The sequence below is a fragment of the Rhinoraja longicauda genome, chromosome 11 (genome assembly GCF_053455715.1).
Source record: "Rhinoraja longicauda isolate Sanriku21f chromosome 11, sRhiLon1.1, whole genome shotgun sequence".
Lineage (NCBI taxonomy): Eukaryota > Metazoa > Chordata > Chondrichthyes > Rajiformes > Arhynchobatidae > Rhinoraja > Rhinoraja longicauda.
Genome location: NC_135963.1, coordinates 14,954,708 through 14,980,101, shown reverse-complemented (window position 1 = coordinate 14,980,101; position 25,394 = coordinate 14,954,708). Strand labels below are relative to the sequence as shown.

The window sequence follows — 25,394 nt, the reverse complement described above, 5'->3', positions numbered from 1 at the left end:
AGCTTCAAGTGAACTAGGAATTCCATTGCATCCTGGTGTACATGACAGTAAACTAATGTAGAACCATCCCTGCCTAGTTACTATCTGAATTAGACGAAAGGATGACATACCTGTACTGCCAGGTATAATGGACTGGACAGACTCGGCAAGACTCACAGCAGAAGACGTCTGCGATGGTGGATTTGCCACTTGAGTTTTCTCAGGACCTGGGCTCGATTGCAGGAGGGGCAGGCTGGTGTGGGTTCCCTCAGACCTGATCACTGTAAATCCCCTATCCTGCTGGTCAGGTTGTGTGACTGTGTGGCAGTTTTTCCCATCCATGTTCTCCTCCACTGGTTCAGTTGGTGCAGGACATGCTCCATTAGGCCCTGCTGCTATTACTGTTCTCTCAGAAGACAGTTTACTTTCTTCAAGCGAAATCTGGAAAAACGCACCATAAAAAGGCATGAACTGCATTTCATTCAATGCACCATTCATAATCAACTAAAATAACATATGAAATTGGCAGAAATGGTAGGGCCAGCAAGCCGATCAAACATGCCGCATAAAGTTATTGTCCAATTAAACATAATTCACTTCACTGCCCTCTTACACGGCAGCAGCCATCTAAATCTACTTGAAGAACTGAATATGTGGAGCCAAGATGATCCAGGACAAATTTAGGAGATTCCTCTCCGACTCTCTGCAGTTGTACAGGGCCCTAGTGAGACCGCACCTGGAGTACTGTGTGCAGTTTTGGTCTCCAAATTTGAGGAAGGATATTCTTGCTATCGAGGGCGTGCAGGGTAGGTTTACTAGGTTAATTCCCGGAATGGCGGGACTGTCATATGTTGAAAGACTGGAGCGACTAGGCTTGTATACTGGAATTTAGAAGGATGAGAGGGGATCTTATCGAAACGTATAAGATTATTAAGGGGTTGGACACGTTAGAGGCAGGAAACATGTTCCCAATGTTGGGGGAGTCCAGAACGAGGGGCCACAGTTTAAGAATAAGGGGTCGGCCACTTAGAACGGAGATGAGGAAAAACTTTTTCAGTCAGAGAGTTGTGAATCTGTGGAATTCTCTGCCTCAGAAGGCAGTGGAGGCCAATTCTCTGAATGCATTTAAGAGAAAGCTAGATGGAGCTCTTATGGATAGCGGAGTCAGGGGGTATGGGGAGAAGGCAGGAACGGGGTACCGATTTAGAATGATCAGCCATGATCACACTGAATGGCGGTGCTGGCTCGAAGGGCCGAATGGCCTACTCCTGCACCTATTGTCTATTGGCTCAATGGCAATGAAAATGAGTTCCAGAAGAACAATATTCATGATACCTGTTAGCAATTTCACTCCTTCCTTTGGCATACTGAAATATCAACTACCACGTGTGCATAACTATTTTAAATGCTTATGGTGATCCCACACTCACTGGTCAAAATATTAACTTTTTCCAAATTTTGTCTGTTCAGTCAAGAAGAAAAAGAAAGATGAAATCTAACATTGATTTATTTACTTAATAATAAATATTTATTATTTATTCATTAGCATGGCTTTATGCAGGGGAGGTCATGTCTTACGAATCCCAAGTTTTTTGAGAGGGAACAAAGATGAATCTTGAGGGCAGGCCAGTAGATATTGTAGTCCTAGACTTTAGAAGAGCATTCAACAAGGTTCAATGGTTGGTACTCTGATCCAGTAGATTACATTACATGTGTTCCATGATGTCTTGGGAGGTTAGTTTCAAAGTTGTCTTGGCCATAGAAGTCAGAGAGAAGTGGTGTTATTCTAACTGGAAGGCTGTGGCCAGTGGATTTCAACATGGGGTCAGTACTGGGCCTCTTGATAAACTTGGACTTTTCACTCTAGAGGCTGTGAGGCAACATGGTAGAAGTATATAAAATTATGAGAGGGATTGATAGGATAGATTGTCAGAGCCTTTGTCCCAGGGTGGAAATGTCAAGTACTAGTAGGTATAGGTTTGAGGTGAGAGGGCCAAGTTCACTGGACATATGTGGGGCAATGTATGCTTCACACTGCCTTCTCTGAAGGACATCTCCAGCTCGCGTTGTCTAAACAGGGCCAGAAATATAATTAAGGACAGCACACACCCAGGATATGAACTGTTTGCTCTCCTGCCCTCTGGGAGGCGCTACAGGAGCCTAAGGGCCAGAACAAACAGACTTAAAAACAGTTTCTTTCCCTGGGCCATAAGAACTGTGAATGGAAATACTTGAATGGAAATACTTTCTTTGCACTTTTTTTAAATATATACAGCATCTTAGGTGCAAAACTTATTTATTATGCATTAGTTTTTATTGTTTTTTATTGATATTGCTACTTATTGTGTTGGTTCCTATGTTTGTGCGATTGTTTTTGGAAGATTTGCACTGTCGCACTGTTTCAGATGTAGCACTTCTAATTTTGTTGTACTGTTCGTACAATGACAATAAAGGCATATTATTATTATTATTATTATAAGGGCAGATAGGGTTCATTTAGTTTGGTGACACAGTTGGCACAGACATCGTGGATTCCTCTGCTGTACTGCTCTATATCTTAATCTAATCCTACATACTTCAAGCAATGAAGCTACTTCAAATGTTACCTGTGACTTCTCTTCATTCTTCTCTCCCTCAATTACAGGCAATGGTCTGGCTACTTCAACTGGTTTTGTCCAACCCTCCTGGCGTTGATGGCAGATCCGAGCTACTTCTGCATCTGCACTCTCATCACATGCCTTCGCCGCAGCTGGGCACTCACTCTCCAGGCTTTGCTTTCGGAGTTCTGGGGAAAGCTTCTGCCCTGCCTCTGCCCTCTGCACATGCTGGCGGCTCACAGAGAGGTAATAAAAGTTGTTTGCTTCTCCATTGAGGTGGTACCCTGGAAGATTCATCCGCTTAAATTCCTTAAAATGAAAAAAAAACAAACAGATGAAGTAAGAGTTAAAACAATGGTATAACAAACAAGTGATGAAGTCTAGACTCTTGTTAGATCCTGGCAAGACTGGAATGGAAAGGATGTTTCACAGTTCCAGTGATACAGGTTCAGGCTAGTGTTAAATCTATCAGGTTGTGCCCATGACCAGTAAGTTTCTGTGTACTCCAGTTTCCTACCCATGAACAGCACAGTGGTGCAGCGGTAGAGCTGCTGACTACAGCGCCAGAGACCTGGGTTCGATCCTGACTATGGCTGCTGCCTGGGTGGAGTTTGTACGTTCTCCCTGTGACTACTTGGGTTTCCTCCGGTTGCTTGTTTCCTCCCCAGATGTGCAGGCCAGTAGGTTAATTAGCCTCTATAAATTGTCACTAGTGTGTAGGGTAGAACTAGTGTGAATGGGCGATCGATGGTCGGCACGGTCTCGGTGGGTCAAAGGGTCTGTTGTCACGCTGTATCTCTATAACTAAACTAATCCCAAAGATACGCTGGGTTGTATGTTAAACAGCCACTCCAATGTTGGTGGGTGGCAGAATCTAGGAGGGAGTTGATGGGAACGTGAAGAGAACAAAAAGAAATTAACGTAAATTGGTGCTTGATGGACTGAGAACTTCATAGGTCAAAGGACCTTTTTCTGTGCTATAGGCCACTGATTCTGTAACTACATGTTTGGATTTAATACAACAGAACTTTGCTCTTGGGCGAGTTCAAGACTTATTGTGAGGAGGAGTGCGTGCATTACAGTTAACTATTACATTTTCTTTAACTTCGTGTTTAAACTCCTGCCAACTCATCTGGCGTCTGAAACCTAGCAATTTGTACCTTCGTAACTTTAGCGACTTGGTAAAATTTCTCAGCGTCTTGCAAATGTGTGTGCAGAACAATGGCAGCTCCCTGTAAATGTAACAAACTACAACTAAGCTTAATTATTCCGTGTACCTCTTTAAATTTCATCAGTGATTGCTCTGGTCCAAAAACAAACTGCAAAGGAACCACTTCGCTGTGACATCGGGGCCTGCCCTTTGACCTGGACACATGATCTGATACTTTCTGTAAAGTAGCTAAAGTAATATTTGTTGAATGGCGCAGCGCTGAAACAATTTCATCTTCTAGGAGCCAATGAATCTAGAGAAAGGATGGCATTTCAGAACAAAGAAAACAATAGGCAACAGGCAAACCACACAAACCTTTAGGAAACACATGTATTTTGATTCTTAATGCTAAATAAAGAGAGCCAAAAAGTAATCCGTCATAATTTATTTTGAATGGAAAAATGAAGTTGATGTATAGTTGAGTAAGCTTTGAGCTCCTGGGCACGCACATCTCTGAAGATCCATCCTGGGCCCAGCACATTGATGCAACTGCAAAGAAAAAGTATCAACGCATCCACTTCCTTAGAAGATTCAGTATGTCGCCAAATACTCTTATTAAACATCTGTAAGTATATGGTGGAGAGCATACACCAGGTAGTGCAAAGGAGGAAGGAAACAAAATACAGAGTTACCACTGCAGGGAAAGAGCAGATGAAAAGGTGCAAGGACTGGGATGAGATTGTGAGATGGGGAATACAGTCTTAACATATGAGAGGCCCATTTAAGAGTCTAATAACAGCAGGGAAGAAGCTGTTCTTGAATTTGGTGGTACGTGCTTTCAAGCTTTGTATCTTCTGTCCCTCAGAAGAGGAGACAAGTGACAATGACCAAGTGGTGCTTGGTTATGTTGGCTGCTTAGCCATGGCAGCATGAAGTGTAGATGGAGTAGATGGGGGGGGGGGTCAGGGGAGTTAGTTTAGGTGATAGACTGGGCTGCATCCACAACTCCGCAATTTCTTGTGGTCTTGAGCTGAGAGGTTTCCAAGCTTACCCGAGAAAAATCCAGATGCTTCTATGATGCATCTGTAAAAATTGGTAGTATAAGAAAATAACTGCAGATGCTGGTACAAATCGAAGGTATTTATTCACAAAATGCTGGAGTAACTCAGCAGGTCAGGCAGCATCTCAGGAGAGAAGGAATGGGTGACGTTTCGGGTCGAGACCCTTCTTCAGACTGATGTCAGGGGGGCGGGACAAAGGAAGGATATAGGTGGAGACAGGAAGATAGAGGGAGATGTGGGAAGGAGGGGAAGAGAGGGACAGAGGAACTATCTAAAATTGGAGAAGTCGATGTTCATACCACTGGGCTGCAAGCTGCCCAGGCGAAATATGAGGTGCTGTTCCTCCAATTTCCGGTGGGCCTCACTATGGCACTGGAAGAGGTCCATGACAGAAAAGTCAGACTGGGAATGGGAGGGGGAGTTGAAGTGCTCGGCCAACGGGAGATCAGTTTGGTCAATGCGGACCATTAAAGCCATGCCAAAAATCAAGGTGTGCTTTCTTGGCTTGTGCATTCCACCCCACTTTCCTGAAGTCAATAACTAGTTCCTTTGTTTTGCTGACATTGAGAGAGCAGTTGCTATTTTGACTGATGTTACTCAGCACTCATCTCCTTCTGGAGATTGATATTGTCATTGTTCGAAATCCAGCGCACTACGGTGATGTTATTTGCAAACTTGTAAATGGCGTTAGAGCACACAGTAATTCAGCCGCACAGTAGTTAGAGTATAGGGAGTATAGTACGTGGCTCAGTACCCAGGCTTGTGGGGCACCGGTGTTGAGAATTATTGTGGGGGATCTTTTGTCACCCATCCTTAATGAATGCGGCCTATGGCTCATGAAGTCAAGGATCTTGTTGCAGGGGGAGGATGTCTGGTCCTAGGTCAGGGGATTGAGGATGAGTTTGGTTGGTCTTTAATCAAGTTTCAAGTTATCGCACCTTATTATATCTTCTTTAAATTAGTGCAATTTTTTATTTTACTTAATTGAGTGCCACAGGAGTTATTTCCATATTAAATATTTTAAATAGCCACCATTTTCAATTATTACAAATGCAGTTGCAGGATTAATCATTGAAGATATTATCTACAAGCATAAGCAGAGACTGTGACTTAATGGGTTAAATAGCCATCACATACATGCTTCTCTCTGGTTCATCTTTCACGTTTCCATTCATATAAGCGAATGTAGACAAGATGGAAAACACTTATATTCTGACTTTCAATTGACATTGGACAGTTTAAAGCATCTGGACGGAGAATGCTTTTATGCAGCTTTTGAAGATTGCCTCGAAAAATCACTGTAACTGAGTGACTTTGCATAACTGAGATGTCGACAACGGACTAGAACAAGAAATTAAAGGAGCTGTTTTACCTTCTAAAATGCAAAATGACTGTTTCCAACTCATTGATCAATATTCTTGACATTACCTCATCCATTGTAGCAAGGACGGCTTGTTTGTGCAATGTCGGCAGTTTGGAGAGCGGATCACTCAAAGCCTCTGCAATTCTGGAAAATAATTACAACAAACACAGAGAATCATGCTAAGCCCAGCAGGAAACAAATACAATTAAAACCACACAGAGAACTGGATTTAAATCTTATAAAACAAAAGGTTTCATTTTACCAAGGTAGAAAACTGTGGTGGCACAGTGGTGCAGCTGGTAGATTTGCTGCCTTACAGCATCAGTGACCCGAATTTGATCCTGACCTCGCGTGCTGTCTATGCAGAGTTAGCACGTTCTCCCTGTGACCATGTGGGTTTCCTTCGGGTTACCTCCAACATCGAAGATGTGCGGGTTTGTAGGTTAATTGACCTCTGTAAATTGCTGCTCATGTGTAGGGAATGGTCGAAAAAAAAGGGGGATAACATAGAACTTGTGTGAAAGTCGACGATCAGCGTGGACATGGTGGACCTAAGGACCAGTTTCTAGACTGTATTTCTAAACTAAACACAGCCACTACGTGGTAAATACAAATTAAGTAAGTTAGCGCCAAATTTCGTAATTTTTAATTATTTGAGTCCTGACCCTACTAAGTTCATTTTGAGCAGTTTGACATCAGTCTCAAAGTTTGATTACTACTTCTTGATCCTGTGCATGCACGAAACTGTGCGATATAACTAGATTCTGCATTCACTCTGTATTGTCCAAATGAAGGAACAGAACTGATAATTAGTGGACACCATAACACTGTCAGTAGGAGGATTGGGATAGGAATTACAAAATGATGGAGCATCAGCAAGATCCAAAATCAAGAGACAGATGTGGAAATATGAAAGAGAAATTCAATAAGAACCAAAATGAATAAAATAACAGTAACGGCTGTACCTCAGTGGAGAAAAAGTAAAAAGTAAAACGCTGCTTATGCAGAATCAGAACTTGGCAAAACTAATAGGCACCAACTGAATAGATAATGTCAGAGATAGATAACCAAATTAAAAGAAAGAAGAATGGCTTGTACAAAATCATAAATCTTGTAGGAAGATTTATTCCTAAATGGAATAAACTCAGGAGCAGAAACATGTAAAAGAATAGTCAGTGAAACTAATTGGATTGTATCAACACAATTTTTCAGCGAAGCTGATATTAAATAGAGATGAATAATAAGTAAATAGCACTATAGGTGAGAAAAAGCACAAAACAATCAATATCCGATGACTACTCTAACTATTCACAAAAGAAGACATAAGCTATATGCCTTCTCTAAACAAAAGTATAATCTACTACAGAATAAATAAGACAGAAGTCATGGACAGTCACAAGGCAAATAGGAAGATTTATGAGATGATGCTGATCAATATGAGGCAGATCTTTGGATGCTGGGGACCTCTGGTAGACTGAAAAGGGGTTATGCGCTCCTATCCAAAATGACCAACTATGTCACTTCCAAGTAAAGGATCAGAGCTGAGAATTAGAAGTAAAGGCAAATATTACTTATGCATTCATAATCCTATTAAAAACGTTAGCATGGATTCAGAAAGGAAACGTCCTTTAAGGAATTGACAGTCCAAGCAAGCCAGCCTAGGACACAGGATGTGGTGCTTCTTGTTATCCAAGAAGTCTTTTGATTGAAGTTCCACAAATTAAATTCAAAGCTCTGAACTTTTGAGTTTTTGAGTCTGGGAAGCCAGAACAAATGGTTTTACGAACAAAATATCTGAGATTCTGATGACATTCCCTGTAGTTCAACTGTCAATGCTTGCTACTGAAATTACTGGTAATGTATAATGGGTATTTGTAAGAGGTTTCTTAATGATCTGGTAATCCAAATTAAAAACATAGAATGCTGGAAATACTCATCAGATCAGGCAATACCTCTGGGGACAGAAACAAAGTTAATGTTTCAAATCCTTTCATCAGAATCTCAAAGATGCTGCCTGGCCTGTTGAGAATTTACAGCATTTTATGTTTTTATTTCTGAGTTCCAGCATTTGCAGTAATTTGCCCTGAAATTTATTGAGCCTTCTGTTCAGGATATTATATTGGCAGAGAACGTTCACAACAAGTTTTGCATTGTAAACTTAATATTTTACTTTTGATTACATTTATTTTTAATCATTTTGGAAATTATGTATTGATCCCTCAAACTTGACAAATTATGTAAATATTAATCATTTATACAAGCAATTGCAACAAAATGAATTATTTTAATGTAATTTCCCAGAAGACTGCACCTCTTATCTGTGGAGGAAACATGTTGATCCATGCTTTGCATTAGCTCTTCATCAGATCGATATGATGATGGTTGTCCTGGTGATCGGTTCATAGAACTGCTACTTTCCGATGTGTACCTAGGGACAGGAATATGTTTGCAAAGAATTACACACAAAATTAATCTGCAATAGCACAGCTGTCCTTGGGAAAAGTACTGGGAAGTCAATGTAGCCTGAAATTGAACATCAGACGAAGACATCTGTTCATATTTCAGACATCTTTATATTCAACCACTGCTTGTTTGGGTAAATGGGTTTCCACTTACTTTAACACACCCAAGTACAAATGACAATATTGTTATGTTAGCTTCTTGCCAGAGTGGCCTTGTAATAGTCACAGCTCCTAACTTGGGTTTTTTCTGCTCAATTGGCCAGATATTCACAAAAGGATACAAATTGAAGGTAATTGCAAATAAAAAAAATTGTTGGATAAAATTAGTCGAGTTTTATTGTCCTATGCGCAAACGTAATGTGCACATGTACAAGTATATTACTTTTTAAAGAGGCAAGTAAGCCAGTGGAATTCCTTTCCACAAACCTACTCAGCCTTGTCTAAAGATTCTTATCAAGAGAATAAGGGACACATTATAAGATTCTTATCAAAAGAATAAGGGACACATTATAGGGAACAAGCATCAGAGTAGAATTTGATTAGCTAGCTCTTGTGGGAAACTAAATCTTGATGGGCCAAATGTCTTTAACAGGAAACTGGCAGGAACCGTGCAGGAAACTGGCAAGCTCAAAATGGCACATGACTGTGCATCAGGGCACTGTGGGTTCTGTGGGGAATAACCACAATTTAGAGCCCTTGAGATTGCCTATTAATTAGTTGAAATCTGTGTTAAAAACAAGCAGCATGGTGGCAGAACGGTAGAGTTGCTGCTTTACAGTGAATGCAGCGCTGAAGACCTGGGTTCGATCCCGACTATGGGTGCTGTCTGTACGGAGTTTGTACGTTCTCCCCGTGACCTGCGTGGGTTTTCTCCGAGATCATCGGTTTCTTCCCACACTCCAAAGACGTACAGGTATGTAGGTTAATTGGCTTGGTAAATGTAGAAATTGTCCCTAGTGTGTGTAGAATAGTGTTAATATGCAGGGATCGTTGGTCGGCGCAGAAACGGTGGGCTGAAGGGCCTGTTTCCGCACTGTATCTCTTAGTTATAGTTAGTTTATTTGTCATTCCACTCCTTACAGATCATGCAACGAATGGGACTAAACTAAAGACCATGGAAAATTTGCTCATGGGTTACATAAAATGTTAGCTATGGGTTATATAAAATGTTACTTAACATACTAATGCTAAGTACTGTAATAGGAATAATGTCACAGCTGATGAAAATGCTAATTTAGTGTTCTGCATTGCAAATATATATGTATATTTTATGAATAAAATTACTTTGAAATTAAAGAGTATGATTTTCTCATACAGCAAAAAATAAAAATAGTGGATGTATGCAGGCCAGGTTACATTGATGGGAGGAGAAATATAGCCAATATTTCAGATTGGAGATCCTTTATCAGATCTTCATCTGACCAGAAACTTTGAGTTTGTCTAAGTTTCAGAAACATCACCTATCTATGTCTTCCAGAGATGCTGCCTGACTCAAGGAGTTGCTCCAGAATTTGGTGTCTTTTTTTGCAACCCAGCATCTGTGGTTCCTTGTTTCTACTGAAACTTTGTCTGTCTCACAGAGTTAGCTTGATCTGTTGAGTATATCCATGATTTTCTGCTTTTTTTCCTTTTAAATTTCCAGCATCTGCAGCTTTTTTTTGTGATTTTCACTCAGATATATTTGATTGTTTTCTTAAAGTCAAAGACTAGAAGACAAGACAAATGTCACAAAAATGTCAAATACTAGAGGGGACAGCTTTAAAGTCAGAGATACAAAAGTTTAAAGATGTGTGGGGCCAAGAGAATGGTGGATGCCAGTGGAGGCGGTGGGTCAGTGGTAGCTATCTCCATAGAGGAGGAAGATCCCTAGAAACACGTCCACAATTACAGACTAACACTTTGGTTGAGACACTAACTATACATTCCAGCTGTTCTCATAAATACATGAAGAACTCACTAACATTGCACTCTGTAGAGACTTGGTTGTATGGATTCACTAATGGCTTACTGATAGAAGACAGATGGTTGTGGTGGAAGGATAATATTCAGGCTGGCGGTCTTGAACTGTGGAGTTCCACAGGGATCTGTGCTATTTGTGACGTATATAAATGACGAGTACATAAATGTAGACAGGTTGGTTAGTAAATTTGCAAATGATACCCAGATTGCTGGGGTTACGGACTACGAGGAAGGCTGTTGAAGTATACAGATAGAGTGTATATATATAGAAACTATTTTCAAGGGTGGAAATATAAAATACCAGAGGGCATAGCTTTAAGGTGAGAGGGGCAGTTTAAGAGTGATGGGCGAGACAATTTTGTTTTTAAACAAAGGGTGGTGAGTGCCTTAAATGCGCTGCTGGGGTTGGTGGTGGAGGCCGATATGATAGTGGCATTGAAGAGATTTTTGGATAAGCATGTGGACATGCACAGAATGGAGGGAAATGGATTATGTGCAGGCAGATAAGAGTTGGTCTTGGCTTCATGTTCAGCACAGACACTGTGGGCTGAAGGGCCTGTTCCTATGCTGTTCTCTGTACTAAAAGTTGCAAAACTACGACTTGCCACTCAACTTACCTGCTGTGGTGGTTCACATCAACAGGCATAATCTCAATTTCTAAGGGAAGAGTCAGCACAAAAATATCCAAGGTGATAACAAGATTATTTAGATCGATCAATTTGACTGGAAAATTCTCCAGGCTGCTGATAATTTCACCTAAACAAAGAAACAAAACAATTGGAAATAAATCACGGTATGATATTAAATGACTCTTGAAAAGAGACTGTCATAAGAAAGTGAGAGAACTAATTTTTTAGATTTTTTTAGATTTAGAGATACAGCGCGGAAACAGGCCCTTCGGCCCACCAGGTCCGCGACACACAGCGATCCTCGCACATTAACACTATCCTACACACACTAGGAACAATTTTTACATTTGCCCAGCCAATTAACCTGCATACCTGTACATGGTTAATGTTCCTGGTTGAACATGGTTCCACTTTAAAGCAGCTAGTTCCCCCTTAGTTAACAGCTAATTTATCAGTCTCACAGCTGGAGGCTCATCTGCCATTTACAGCCCTCCATCAAATACTGAAGCACAGAGCCAGGGCTATGCAAGAAGCCATGAATTTCAACAAATTTTAAATTATTTATGTCGACCATGCATAGTTCACTCCAGTTATCAATTGTAAGAATTTAAAAATACTTCAAATCAGTCAATTTTCAAACATGACAACAGAATGACTCCATAGACAAGGAGCCACAATTTAGTTTTAGTTTATTATTGTCATGTGTACCAAAGTACAGTGAAATGCTCTGTTTGGTGCTATCCAGTCAAAGAAACGACTACATATGATTATTATCAAGCCATCCACAATGTACAAACAAAGGATACAACATTTAGTGCAAGATAAAATCTGACTAAAGATAGTTCAAGGTCTCCAATGAGGTAGATGGGAGGTCAGGACCGCACTCTGGCACGTAAGAGGATGGTTCAGTTGCCTGATAACAGCTGGGAACAAACTGGCCCTGATTCTGGAGGTATACATTTTCAAACTTCTATACCTCTTGCCTGATGGGAGAGGGGAGAGGAGGAACTGACTCCGATGGATATGCTAAGTGATAATTCAAGCTGAAAACCACTGTTTAATTCATTAGCATTGTGTTATCAGGGCAAATTGCCAGAGAGGAAGAAAGGTAGAAGGAGGAATAAAAGATATGACCACTAGAATATAGATGGCACGGAAAGCCTTGAGTAAAGGATGTCAGTAAAATGGAATAGTAAACTATATGGGGATGAGGGGCAAATTAAAAAAAAATAAACAGGCACAGGGAGATGGGGATATCCTGGAGGATATTTTCTTCTTTTTTTTTAAGTGGTGAATATATATTTTTAATAAAAGGCAGATCAATCCCCAAAGCCTGAAGTTATATCCCAAGTTGCTATGCGAGAAAGTGTGGAGATACCTGTGTCCCTGACAGCTACTTTTAAATATTCATTAGCCAGAAGACTGGAGGACGGCAAATGTAGTTCCTTTATTCCAGAAGAGCGGCAAGGATAAGCCAGGAAATTACTGGCCAGTGAGTCTTACATCAGTGGGAGCGAAATGATTACAAAATGTTCTGATTAGGCATAGTTAGCAACTAAGTTAATTGAATCTTTCAAAGATGTTACTTAATTTAGTCAGACAGGATCATCCAAAAACAAAGTCAAGCTGTCTATCCCTGATTGGACCCAAGGCAAATTAGCAGGTTGGATCTAAAAAGAGGCTTAGCAATAGGAGACAGAGGGTGATATAGTAGAGTTTTTTTTTGCAATTTGAAGCCAGGATCAGTGGTGCACTGCAGCGATCCATACAGGGATCATAGATTACTGACTTGGATGTGAATATAAGAGGTATATGCTTGCAATGACACAAAAATTGGTGGTTTTGTGGACAGTGATGAGGATAATCTCAGGCTACAGAAAGATATTGATCAACTGATAAATTAGGCAGAAACATAGCAGATGGAAGTTAATCTTGATAGGTATCAAAGAAGTAATGAATCGTGATAGGTATCAAATGAAGTAATGCATTTGGAGGTCAAATTAAAGCATGACATGCACAATGAATGAGTCGTTCGTGTCCCACACATAATGAATGGTATGGCCCAAGGGTGTACTGAGAACAGATGGATCTTGATTTACAAGCTCAAAAGTGCCCAAAGTTGACAGCACAAACAGAATGGAAAAGAGTACTGAATGCTGGACTTCATTAGCTGACACATGGACTATAAGAGAAGGGAATTTTTAGAAAACAATGGTGATACCAGAGGTTAGGATCAAACCTGGTGTCTGGCACTGAGGCAGCAGCAGCACTACTAGCTGTGTCACTAGACCGCACTCAGAGATTCACCAGAACACTGTCCAGGATGGAGGGTCGCAGTTGCGAGAATGGATAAACTAAGTATGTTTTCCTCGTAAACTTAGTGGCTATACTTGCAACCAGAGGGCACAGGGTTAAGAGTTTATGGAGAGATAAGGAAGATTTTTTTCTTCTCCCTTCAGAGGGTGGTGGGAATTTGAAATGCACTGTCTGAGAGGGTGGTGGAGACAGAGACTCGTGACATTTAAGGAGTATCTGGACAAGCACTTGAATCACCAAGTCTTAGAAAGCTGTAGACCAGGTTCTGACAAATGGGATCAGTGCAGATGGCTACCTGATGGTCAGCACAGAGAGGGTGGATTACAGAGTCTGTTTCTCAGCTATATGAATCTGTGTCATTACCTCAATTTTCCTTCTAAACTTCAGTTTTTCACTTACCAAGGCAAGTGGGCAGTGACTCCACCGGGATGGACTCCACCGAGAATGGCCCACAGCATTTCTTTCCGCCAAGGGAACAAGTAAGATGGATAAATAATGGTGGCATCTCCTGATCAGGAAAGTCTTGCTCATTTAAAGAATCCCCCGCAAGAATACTGAATGAATCGTCGTCTCGGTTCACCGTGTTGGTATCAGAGAGGGAATCGGCATCCTGCAATTCCTTGTCAGATTTTTCCCTATATTCGACCTCCAGATCTGGATCGCTCTCTGTCACCACACAACATCCAGACGTATTCCCTGTCAGATTTCAGAAAGTAAAAAAAAAAAAAAAGTGGAATTAATTTCTCTCGCAAAACCCTACATTTACCAGCCTGACCGCAGGGGAAGACGGCAGGGGAAGAGAAAAGACATTCTGGCCTTCCATCACAGTGAGGAGGTGACTGGAGGAGACTCACTGTGATGGATGTTTCTTGCTTATTTTTATTGCTTATTTTTATTGGTCTTATTGTTGGACTGTGGGTAATCTTTCATTTCACTGCACATTTATGTGTATGGGACAAATAAATTGACTATTGACTATTGATTTTAAAAGCTGGCAGTGATTCTCATCTACGGCAAATTTTGCCAATCGCTTGGTTCAATAACCAAATCCAAGAACTATGCATTAAAATTACGTTTTTTAGAGAAAGGGTAGCACAATTCAATAAAACATCACTACCATAGTATCAGAGTAAGATATTAATCACATTTTAATGACTGACAGAATTATTTGATCTTGAGAAATTTTATAGGAATTGAGAACAAGTTTAATCCAATCTACGCTAGGTTCCCCTCTCAAAATCATCTAAATTAGTCATCTCACTCTGACAACCACAAGGATAGCTGCCACAGGATTGTGAAATATAAAGATTGCGACAGGAAATATTTAAAGCTTGAAATGAAGTTGAATTTTAGATTTGATTAGGTTTGAGCTGTAGAATCCCAAGACCACAAATACATGGGTTTTTTTAAATTACACTTTATAAAACTGTATGCCATACCCAAATCATAATCAGGTATTGAACTTGCAAATTCCATGTTCAATGGTCATGCTTAAGATGCAACTACAATCCATGAAGTTAACAGTTCTAAGAATAGCAAAATATATTGATCAAATATAGTATAGATGCCCAAACACTTTGCATCTGACCATATTTCATCTAACCCAAAAATTATGTATGTCAACAATGTGTATAGTATTTAACATAAACTTAATACCCAAGTTCATTAGCTTACTTATTGAGAAACTTATATACTAAAACTCTCGTTTGTTTGTTTGTTTGTTCCTGAACTACAGCCAAAACGCGGCACGGTAGCGCAGCGGTAGAGTTGCTGCTTTACAGCGAATGCAGCGCCGGAGACTCAGGTTCGATCCTGACTACGGGTGCTGCACTGTAAGGAGTTTGTACGTTCTCCCCGTGACCTGCGTGGGTTTTCTCCGAGATCTTCGGTTTCCTCCCACACTCCAAAGACGTACAGGTATGTAGGTTAATTGGCTGGGTAAAATGTAAAAAATTGTCCCTAGTGGGTGTAGGATAGTGTTAATGTACGGGGATCGCTGGGCGGCACGGACTTGGAGGGCCGAAAAGGCCTGTTTCCGGCTGTATATATATGATAGCATATGATATAAAACGGTACACGATAGCGTGACAATTTTAGGCCCAACTTACTCACCGTCATCCCTTTGGTGCTAATGGAAAAAGTTTCATTAAAATCGGTGTTATATTTTTTAAAGTTATTCACATTTTAAAGTTTAAATCTATCCCCTAGGGAAGGAGGGGGGAGCGAGGGAGGGGGAGGATAAGGGGGATTGAAGGGGATGGAGTGGGGGGAACGGGGAGGGGTGCTGCACCAATGCAGGAGAGGTTTGGGCCTAATGGGTCCACTTGGTCTAGTAAATAACTACATTAGTGATCACAACATGCAATGAAATCAGACCACATTGCAAAAGTTCAAAGCATCTCACCATCCTCCCCTGCCATCTCCAACTCAGAGAGATCATTATCTTCACTCTGTTTTCTTTGCCTTTCATCCTGATAATTTTCTTCCTATAAATTTCAGGGCAAAGTGTAATTCAGAAAATCTCCATTGCAAGAGTTACCATTCTTTTCATACCAGCCATTAGATTTCACTTCTAAGCACAAAAGATAAAAATGGCTAATGTAGAAAAGCCATTAACCTGGACCACCCATTTGACATACAACCAAAGGAACACAACTTCTACTTGCAACTGAAATATGTCAAGCTCATTTGGCATTCCAGTCCTCAGGGCACTTTTATCCTAAAGCAGAGTTTATCAGCCCTTGCTAAACCGTCAAACTAGGTACTGCATTGAAGTTTCTTCACAGGATCTACTACAGTGGCGTTCCCGGTGTTGGGGGAAGTCCAGAACCAGGGGTCACAGTTTAAGAATAAGGTGTAGGCCATTTAGGACTGAGATGAGGAAAAACATTTTCACCTAGAGAGTTGTAAATCTGTGGAATTCTCTGGCAGAGAAGGCAGTGGAAGCCAATTCACTGGATGTTTTCAAGAGAGAGTTCGATCTAGCTCTTAGGACTAACGGAATCAAGGGGTATGGGGAAAAAGCAGGAAAGAGGTACTGATTTTGGATGATCAGCCATTTAAAACTGAGGTGAGAAGAAACTTTTTCACCCAGAGAGTTGTGAATTTGTGGAATTCTCTGCCACAGAAGGTACTGGAGGCCAATTCACTGGATGAATTTAAAAGAGAGTTAGATAGAGCTCTAGGAGTTAGTCGAATCAAGGGATATGGGGAGAATGCAGGCACAGGTTACTGATTGTAGATGATCACAATGAATAGTGAATGGCTTCCTCCTGCACCTATTTTCTATGTTTCTATGAAGATGGCAGATCAATCCATCAGAAGAAATATATATTTTACAGCATTCACATGCATTCTATGGAAACATGCACAGTTGCACCAAAGTGCACTTGCTTGGGGCAGTCATTATCATTCTTCCCTCTGCTGCACGACAGGTGCGCTACTGTGGTAAAAGCAATTGCAGCATCTATTAAGCTTTGAGCATCCTGAAAAATGAATACATGCGGAAGTATGCCAATAAATGCTACCATTCTCTTACTCCACAAATAATTTAACAATACAAGATGCAGGGGATTTCTGAATATAAAAGCAATACATTTATGCAACTATTAAGATCTATCAACAAAAGCAATCTAATCCAGTATAATTCTGTGCTAAATCCTTCCATTTTTCCTCCAAAGAATAGAAATGCCAATCTCAAACCTGAGAAATTGGGAAAGATTAGCTACGTAAAATATTCCAAGGCTGTTCATGAAGTGTAGAGAGGGCATGTGAATTTCCCTATTTACTTCACCCTTCCAAATCCTAAACCACCAAGTACACATGTGGTTATCAATCAGTCTGAAGAAGGTCTCGACCTGAAACGTCACCCATTCCTTCTCTCCAGAGATGCTGACTGTCCTGCCGAGTTACTCCAGCATTTTGTGTCTACCTTTGGTTATCAAACAGGTTGGACTTGTGTGGTTCTGATGCTTCCAATAGATGAGTCATGATAATAATTTACACGTGGACATGTTGGCTGAGAATAATGCAATTATCATGTCTGTGAAACAATTCCCAGGATAAATTAAAGCAAAATAGTGAAATAGCTCCTCTCTCAAGAGGTTATTCCTATTTGAAAGTAATATTTCTACTGAAGTCTCAGTTAAATTATGATCAGGAAGCACGGACAATCTGAAACTAGTTGCTCTTTATAACACAACTGATTCTGATAATCTCATTGAGATTATCACAATTGTAATAATATTGTTTAATTTGTGACCTGCAGTGCTGATAATCTGCACCTTTCCTTTTAGTAACACAATTTGGAGCTAAAATTCTTTTCAACATCTTAAAGTCAATTCCCATTTACAGTGCCGGCCAGTGCAAACTTGCCTCTTTTTTGGCTGTGGGAGAACAGTAAAAGAAGTAGTATGGGTTTGAAGGCACTGTCTTGAAATGTTGCCGTCCAATCTCAAGGAATTTGTCCTGTAAACACAAGTTTTAAAATAAGGTATTGATACTTGTTGAACATTTAAATGAAAAATATCAATTTATTTTGCCAGCTTTTCGTTTTAAATCGACATTTTAATAATCAATTTGCATTGTGAAAGACCATCAGCAAAGGCCAAAACAAATTATGGCAAAAGCTAATAAATTTTATTTTTCTGTCACTGCAGACGAGGATTGATCATTAATTACTACAGATTTGCTGAATAAGATCACTTGCTTTGGCAGGTGTTAGAAGATTGGAGTAATTCAAAGGAAAAGGCCTGAAACATTACAAATAGAGGCAGTTGGCATGAGGTTTGGGAGAATTTCAAGACTCAAAAGGTGGACCAGAGCATTGGTAAGGAAAGGGTAGGCAGAGTAAAAGAGCAATGTATTAAGAAACATAAAAATAAAATGGTAAGAGCAGCTGCACATATGTAAAAATAAGATTACCTGGTTAATTTGGGTCTCTTATTGAGCATTTGAATGAACAACGTGCAGAAAAATGTGAGGTCAATGACTTTCAGTGGAAAAATTGCAAGGTTGAGGTTTTTTTAAATTTGTGAATAATCTGAAAGGTGTGGGTGTTGTGTAGAATGTGTGCAACCTTGTCCACGAGTCACTGAAAATTAATATGCAGGTATAGCAATTAATTAGGAAGGCAGGTGTTTATTGCCTAAAAAGTGAGTAATCACACATTGGGTGGTGAGTGTATGGTGCGAGAAGGTAGTTGAGGCAAGGTCTATCCCAACATTTAAGAAACAGTTAGATGTGAGGTAATGGGGACTCCATTACTTCACAGTTACATGGATAGGACAGGTATATGGATAGGACAGTTACATGGATAGGACAGGCTTTGAAGGATACAGGCCAAATGCAGGCAGGTGGAACTAATGTGACTGGGCCATGTTGGCCAGTGTGGGCAAGTTGGGCCAAAGGACCTGTTTCCACACTGTATGCCTCTCATAATGTCTTGCTGCAATTAAACATGGATCTGGTATGACCACAACTGGAATATGAGTCTGGTCTCCCCACCCCAAAAAGGACACATGTGATTGATTCCGGAGATGAGGAAAATGTGGCACGGTTAAGCATACTATGCCTATATTATCTTGCATTTAATAAAATAAAAGGTGATTTCACTACAATGCGTAAAACTCTTATAAGGTTTGATGCAGGAACAATGCTTCCCATAGGCTGAGCATCAGGAACCAGGATCAGGGTCTCAAAAAAATAGAGATTAGAAGAAATGTATTTGCATTGGTAATGAATCGTTACAATTCGTGAAACAAAAGAGCTGCGAAGGCTCGGATGCACATCACGTTCAATAAAGAGATTCTATCGTTTTAATTATTAGGGCAATCAAACAGGAAAGTGGGACTAATGCTAAAGATCAGACATGATCTTACTAAGTGGAAGAGGTGACATGAGTGGTTGAATAACCTACTTGTGTTTCTATTCATGTTCTGGCTCCAACACGACCTATGTATTTCATTAATCTTTCATACACTCTCACTCCATTTCTCTTCTGCTGTCAAAATTCTTGTGGTTACCCACTCTGTAAGAATGGCTCCCCTCTTACCAAGCCCTTGTCGTCATTCCAAGTATTTCTTTATCCCCTTTATATTCATGCCGTCCACATTTATTGAAGTTGCTGTTAACGCAATGTTTTACCTGAATGATTTTGTGTAAGTTGGGGTAGACCTCACACTGTTGGTTGGATTGAAGAAGAGAGACTGGAAATTCTGGGTAAACCTTCTTTATTTTAGTTTCTTCCTGTGTCACAGGAGATGCAACACTGGACTGTACACCCTTCAAATCCGGTTCATTGAGATCTTCCGTTTCTATGCTGATATTAAAATAGAAAGCAAGCAAGTGACCGGAGAAATTGAAACTTAACAATATTTTGATCGTTACTGATTTGATATTCCATGCAGTGTTTCTTGACATCTCTAGTCAACGTATTGAAGTAATTTCCAGTAATAGCTGTGAAATTATGGTACAAAATTTGCCCCAATATATGCTGCCTTTAATGGAATTCCCATTACCTCACATCAATGGCAACTACCATGAACCTTGCTTGGAAACTCACAGAATTCTACTGTTTTACACCACTGTATAAAGGACAAACAGATAACTATAATGCTCTCTGCAAAATTATTAGATCCCATTTCTACTCTAATTTTTAGTACTCTTAACATTTCTGTTTAAAATAAATATTCTTTCCTTTGTTCAGAATTTTCCATCTGCTACTTTTTCCTCGTAAGTTGCTGTATTAGGTGATTGTTAAACTTATGATTCTGGATATAGATCAGTGCAGCAGATTTACCTGCACCTGCTGCACGATTTCCTACTAACCTTGTTTGTTTTAATAATAGGAGTTCTCATAATTTTTATAAAACTGGACCATAGTTAATGCTTTGTGTTGGTGGATAGGAGACAAAGGAAATTCTTCAAGGCCCAAATATCCTCTGAACACTAGGTTAAACATGTCAATTGTTGCCGAATCAATAATTCATAGAAACACAGGCTCTATAATTTATAGGGTAGATTAAATGTTATGAATGAAGGTAAATTATTTTATATGTGGTTGTGTAGACATTGCCCGGTCCATCACAGATACTGACCTCCCCACGAACGGGATCTATAGCAAGTGCTGCATCTAAAAGGCAGCCAGATTCGAAGACCCACATCACCCTGGCCATGCTTTCATTTCCCTACCATCGTCAGAAAGGTGGTACAGGAGCCTGAAAACTGTGGCCACTCGGTTCAAGAATAGCTTCTTCCCAGAGTGAACCATCAGGCTCTTGAACACTGCACAAGACTAACCCCTACCTCTAACCCCTAACCCCTATAATCTTCTATGGACATTGTTTTTGATTGCATTAACGACTTTGGTTTTGCACTATTATCTTTAGCTAGTATTACTGTTAATAATTTATTATCTTATTGATTATGCTGTATTGTGTGTTATATACTGTCAAGCTGCAGCAACTCCATTGCTGGTACATATGACAATGAAACCCTTGACTCTTAACAATTTTAATGCTTTGATCATAAAGGATTCTAACATTACTAATCTGTCATCATTATTTACGGGCCACTTGATGGTATTATAGATTGAAGTTAAAGGACAGGTAATAAGGTAACAGCAAGAAACATTTTACCTTGAGGTAGAAGCAAGAACACCCCTCTGCACTCTCTCATCCTCAATGTTACCTCCTCCAATCATAAACTTTGTAGGATTAGATTCATGATCACTCCAAAGCTGCAGGTCATGACTTTCACGGAACGATCTTATGTGTCCACACAGTGTCTGCAGAAAAGTTGTGATATCGATTTCCTGTAACACCTCCTCACAGTAATCTGTAGCTGTAAGTAGATCCTGAGAGCTGATGTAATAGGATTGCTGCAAGCTCCTAAATACACCTTTGAGAGAGTTAAAAAAAGGCATCTTAATGATGTTTGCAAAATTTTAAACCTGTACTAAAGGTAAATATTACATACATTGATGAGAGAAAAAAAGATTCATTCACAATATCAGGGAATGATTTATTGCGAATAAATCTTTTTTTCTTAAAGAGTTAATCCTGTTACATATCATAATTTAAATTCCTTTTACTCTATAAACATTACTCCAAAAATCTAGCTGAATGCAAAACAAGAAATATGGTTTACTGAACAGGGTAACAATTACATTCCTAAGACCATCTATGTTTTGCCATTGGTTAAAAAATGGGTCAACACAAAAAACAGCATTTACACATCACCTTTGACATACAGTGATCATGCCCCATCTTTTGATGATGCCATTCATTACTTTGATGCAGAGCCGAATATGATTTTAGGAAAGGACAGATTGACACACAGTTAAAAGGCCTTTACATAACTGACCTTTGAAAGGTAAATAAAATTGAGACAGATGAGTGGGTTGTTTTAATTTTATAAAGCAGAGTTATGCAAGTTCTAAAGGGCAATGGATGGCAATCTAAAGAAAGTCAATAAGGCTTAAAGGTCAAATAGGGAGGGATACATAGAAGCATAGAAAATAGGCGCAGGAGTAGGCCATTCAGCCCTTCGAGCCAGCACCGCCATTCAATAAGATCATGGCTGATCATCCAAAATCAATTCCCCATTCCTGCTTTCTCCCCATATCCCTTGATTCCGTTACCCCCAAGAGCTATAGCTAACACTCTCTTAAATACATCAACTTGATACAGTGAGATTAATTTTACAGTTGAGATATAATGATGTGGTCAGAGGAAATGTGAGTGAGAAACTAAAAGGATAAATGTTCTAAGCTAATACAAGCTATGAAAATATGACGATGCCAGAAAGCAGACGATGACACGGAGATATGATCTAAATCCTGGTGACCAGAAAATCCACAAGTTTCTCACAGTTGGCAAAAAAGTTCGAAACTTATTTCTTTAAAAAAAGAGAGAATTTTTGTCTGTTGCTTGTATGGCAGTCAGGTTAGAAGCAAGATGATGGCTCACTGATTCAGAGCATTGAGTGTTAATGCCTACTGCTAAGTGGACACTTGAAAGGACATTTATCTGGAGAGCAACACATTGAGGCTATCTTTTGACAATCTAAAAATCAATTACATTTTTAGACTCGGGGAGAAAATGGCAACGGGGATTACGTAATTTTTCCCAGCTGATGATTTTAAACAAAACTGCCCGCACATTCGCTGGTCTGTTTGCCAAATGAAATTTTGCCGCATGGATGACTGATATGCAGTCAGTTCTGGTTTAAATAATTAGCTACAAGAAATATCTCATAATGATGAAGTAGCTTGTTGACTGGCATTAAAAATAAGACATTTAGAAGTAAATGCTGGAAATGCCATGAGCAAATTAAGCCTATTTATAATTCCAATGTGAGTAAAACATAACAGAAAAATCAATTGCTTCATACAATTATTTTCTTTTTGACAAACGATTACATGAAGCACATTCAATAATGTTTAAAAAACAGTTGTTGACTAAAATAAGTGAGGATTTTTAAAATTGCTATCGTGGTGCATTTTCACAAGTGACAGGAGTTTTCTTTCTCAAAAATGAAATGTAGCATGAAGAAATTATTATTTTAGAATTGGGCTGCAGAAAAGGAACACTAACAATGAGGTCAAACAACTTATCTGCAATGTCTCAATCAATTAGCAGTTTTCAATATTGCTGAAGCAGCCAATAACGATTTTTATATGCCAATAAGTATGAGCAACAACACTTTTAATTGGGGAGGGGGTGGGGGGAATGTTGCCATGCTTCTAAAGTAAACAGGCAATAGTTCACAAATCCTAGATAACATGCAAAAATGTTATTGTTTATGTTGATCATAATGCTTCCCAATATTTATTAGTTTTTAAATAGATGAACACGGAGGTGCAAGGTTAAAGATTAGGCCTATCTAACATTTCAAATGTTGACACGAATTGGGATAAATGCTGGTGAGGTTTGGCATTATGAGGGAGCAATGTACCCTCAGCAAAACCAGGCGACTGCTTTTACCGTTCACATAACATTGATGATAGTGCTCTTGCAATAAGCTGCAATAGTTGCCAACTTCTTTGTTCCTGTGGAATTGTAATACTGGATCCATCAACGATGAGCTTGCCGATTTTTCCTGTGAGAGTGACCTTAAACCAATGTTGACACAATTATTAGCAATTGAGAACCATATCCGTGTCCAATATAATATGGATCCTATGATCAAAACAAAACAATGAATCAATTCTAATGAAAAGGTAGACACAATGTGATGGAGGAACATAGCAGGTCAGGCTGCATCTCTGGAGAAAAAGACTGGGTGACGTTTCAGACTGACATTCAGACAATGAAAAGGTCATTGACCTGAAATGATAACCCCGTTTTTCTCTCCACAGATGAATCTGACCTGTTGAGTATCTACAGTCCCTTCTATTCTAATTATATTTTAAATAAGAACCCCATGAAGTTATCAAATATACCGCTCTGACATATACCACTGATGGACTTATTTTAAGAAAGTATTCCAGTCAGACACAAAAAGCTGGAGTAACTCAGCGGGACAGGCAGCCTCTCTGGAGAGAAGGAATGGGTGACGTTTTGGCTCGAGACCCTTCTTCAGAAGACTCGACCCAAAACCTCACACATTCCTTCTCTCCATAGATGCTGCCTGTCCCGCTGAGTTACTCCAGCTTTTTGTGTCTACCTTTGGTTTAAACCACCACCTGCAGTTCCTTCCTACACATTCCAGTGAGACATATCAGTAATGATAATTGATTACATTTATAAAGTATTAAAGGAAACAGCCCATATTTTGCAATCGCAGCATTAGGCAAGACCAAATCATAAAGTTAACTGACAAATGATAAATATTCACCTCCGCCTTACAATCCTTCCTTACAGAAGGCATGGAGATTTTGCAGGAAACTGCTGGTTCTACTGTTTTCATTAGAGAATTAATTAAGATCTGTTAAACAGTTGATCTTTCCCAGTGGTCAAAGAACAATCTCCTTATAAAACTGCACACAATGGGAAGTGTATTGGATACAGGCAATTCTTGGGTCATGAAAGGCTTCCATTCCTATGAACCCAAACTGTTCAGAAGCAAATAAAAACCTTGTGAACAAGGATCACAGGAACGGTAATGATGGAAGGCCAAGCGGGCACTGTAATACCAACCACCTAGTTCAGAGGCTGGCCTACTCAACCCAGGCCAAGGATCACAGCTTGCATTTAAGTACTGGTGACAATAAATTGGGTGTTCCTAATCCAAGGCGTGCCTGCAGGAACCACTGACAAAAGAAGTGAGACGATTCGCAGTATCGGATGTAGGTGCTTGTCTGAACGGAGTTTGTACGTTCTCCCCGTGACCCATTTTCCTCTGAGATCTTCAGTTTCCTCCCACACTCCAAAGACATACAGGTTTGTAGATTAATTGCCTTGGTATGAATGTAAAATTGTCCGTAGTGTGTAGGATAGTGTAAAGTGTGCGGGAATCACTAGTCGGCGCGGACTCGGTGGGCCGAAGGACATGTTTCCGTGCTCTCTCTCTAAACTAAACTCAACTAAATCCAAATTCCACACTGGCATGTATTCAAATGGCCTCTTTTAAAAAAAATTAATCCATTCAGAGCACCTTCCAATCTCTTTAAAAGCCTCCGGAGATCTTCCATCTCTCAACGATGATCGTTTAGGACAGAGTGTTTGGATCAAGCTACTGCATCTCCTGAAGATCGGCAATATATCTTTGTAAAATCAAGCCTTCATTAAGTTTTCTTCAGTTGGTATGTTATCACCCAAAGAAGTGCACTGCCGTCTGCCTTCCTTTTACCAAGCAGTTTCCTGCACCCCAAGAAACCAATGAGGAGACACTGCTTCTAAAGATAATCATCTCTCACGAGGCCCACATTGCATCC

The 25,394-nt window shown here is 39.9% G+C and overlaps 1 protein-coding gene across 1 annotated transcript in view; it reads right to left on the bottom strand.

Annotated features, from left to right (window-relative positions):
• Positions 1–25,394, bottom strand: part of szt2 (SZT2 subunit of KICSTOR complex) — a 188,464-nt gene that overhangs the window by 119,185 nt on the left and 43,885 nt on the right. Inside the window, exons 27-38 of the mRNA XM_078408309.1 lie at positions 23,503–23,630; positions 21,154–21,415; positions 19,661–19,835; positions 17,887–17,983; positions 15,921–15,998; positions 13,916–14,212; positions 11,189–11,327; positions 8,462–8,578; positions 6,216–6,294; positions 3,854–4,039; positions 2,586–2,885; positions 111–420 (exon numbers count right to left, since the gene is read on the bottom strand). Of these exons, the coding sequence (XP_078264435.1) occupies positions 111–420; positions 2,586–2,885; positions 3,854–4,039; positions 6,216–6,294; positions 8,462–8,578; positions 11,189–11,327; positions 13,916–14,212; positions 15,921–15,998; positions 17,887–17,983; positions 19,661–19,835; positions 21,154–21,415; positions 23,503–23,630 (2,168 nt within the window). The remainder of the gene's footprint in view (positions 1–110; positions 421–2,585; positions 2,886–3,853; positions 4,040–6,215; positions 6,295–8,461; positions 8,579–11,188; positions 11,328–13,915; positions 14,213–15,920; positions 15,999–17,886; positions 17,984–19,660; positions 19,836–21,153; positions 21,416–23,502; positions 23,631–25,394) is intronic.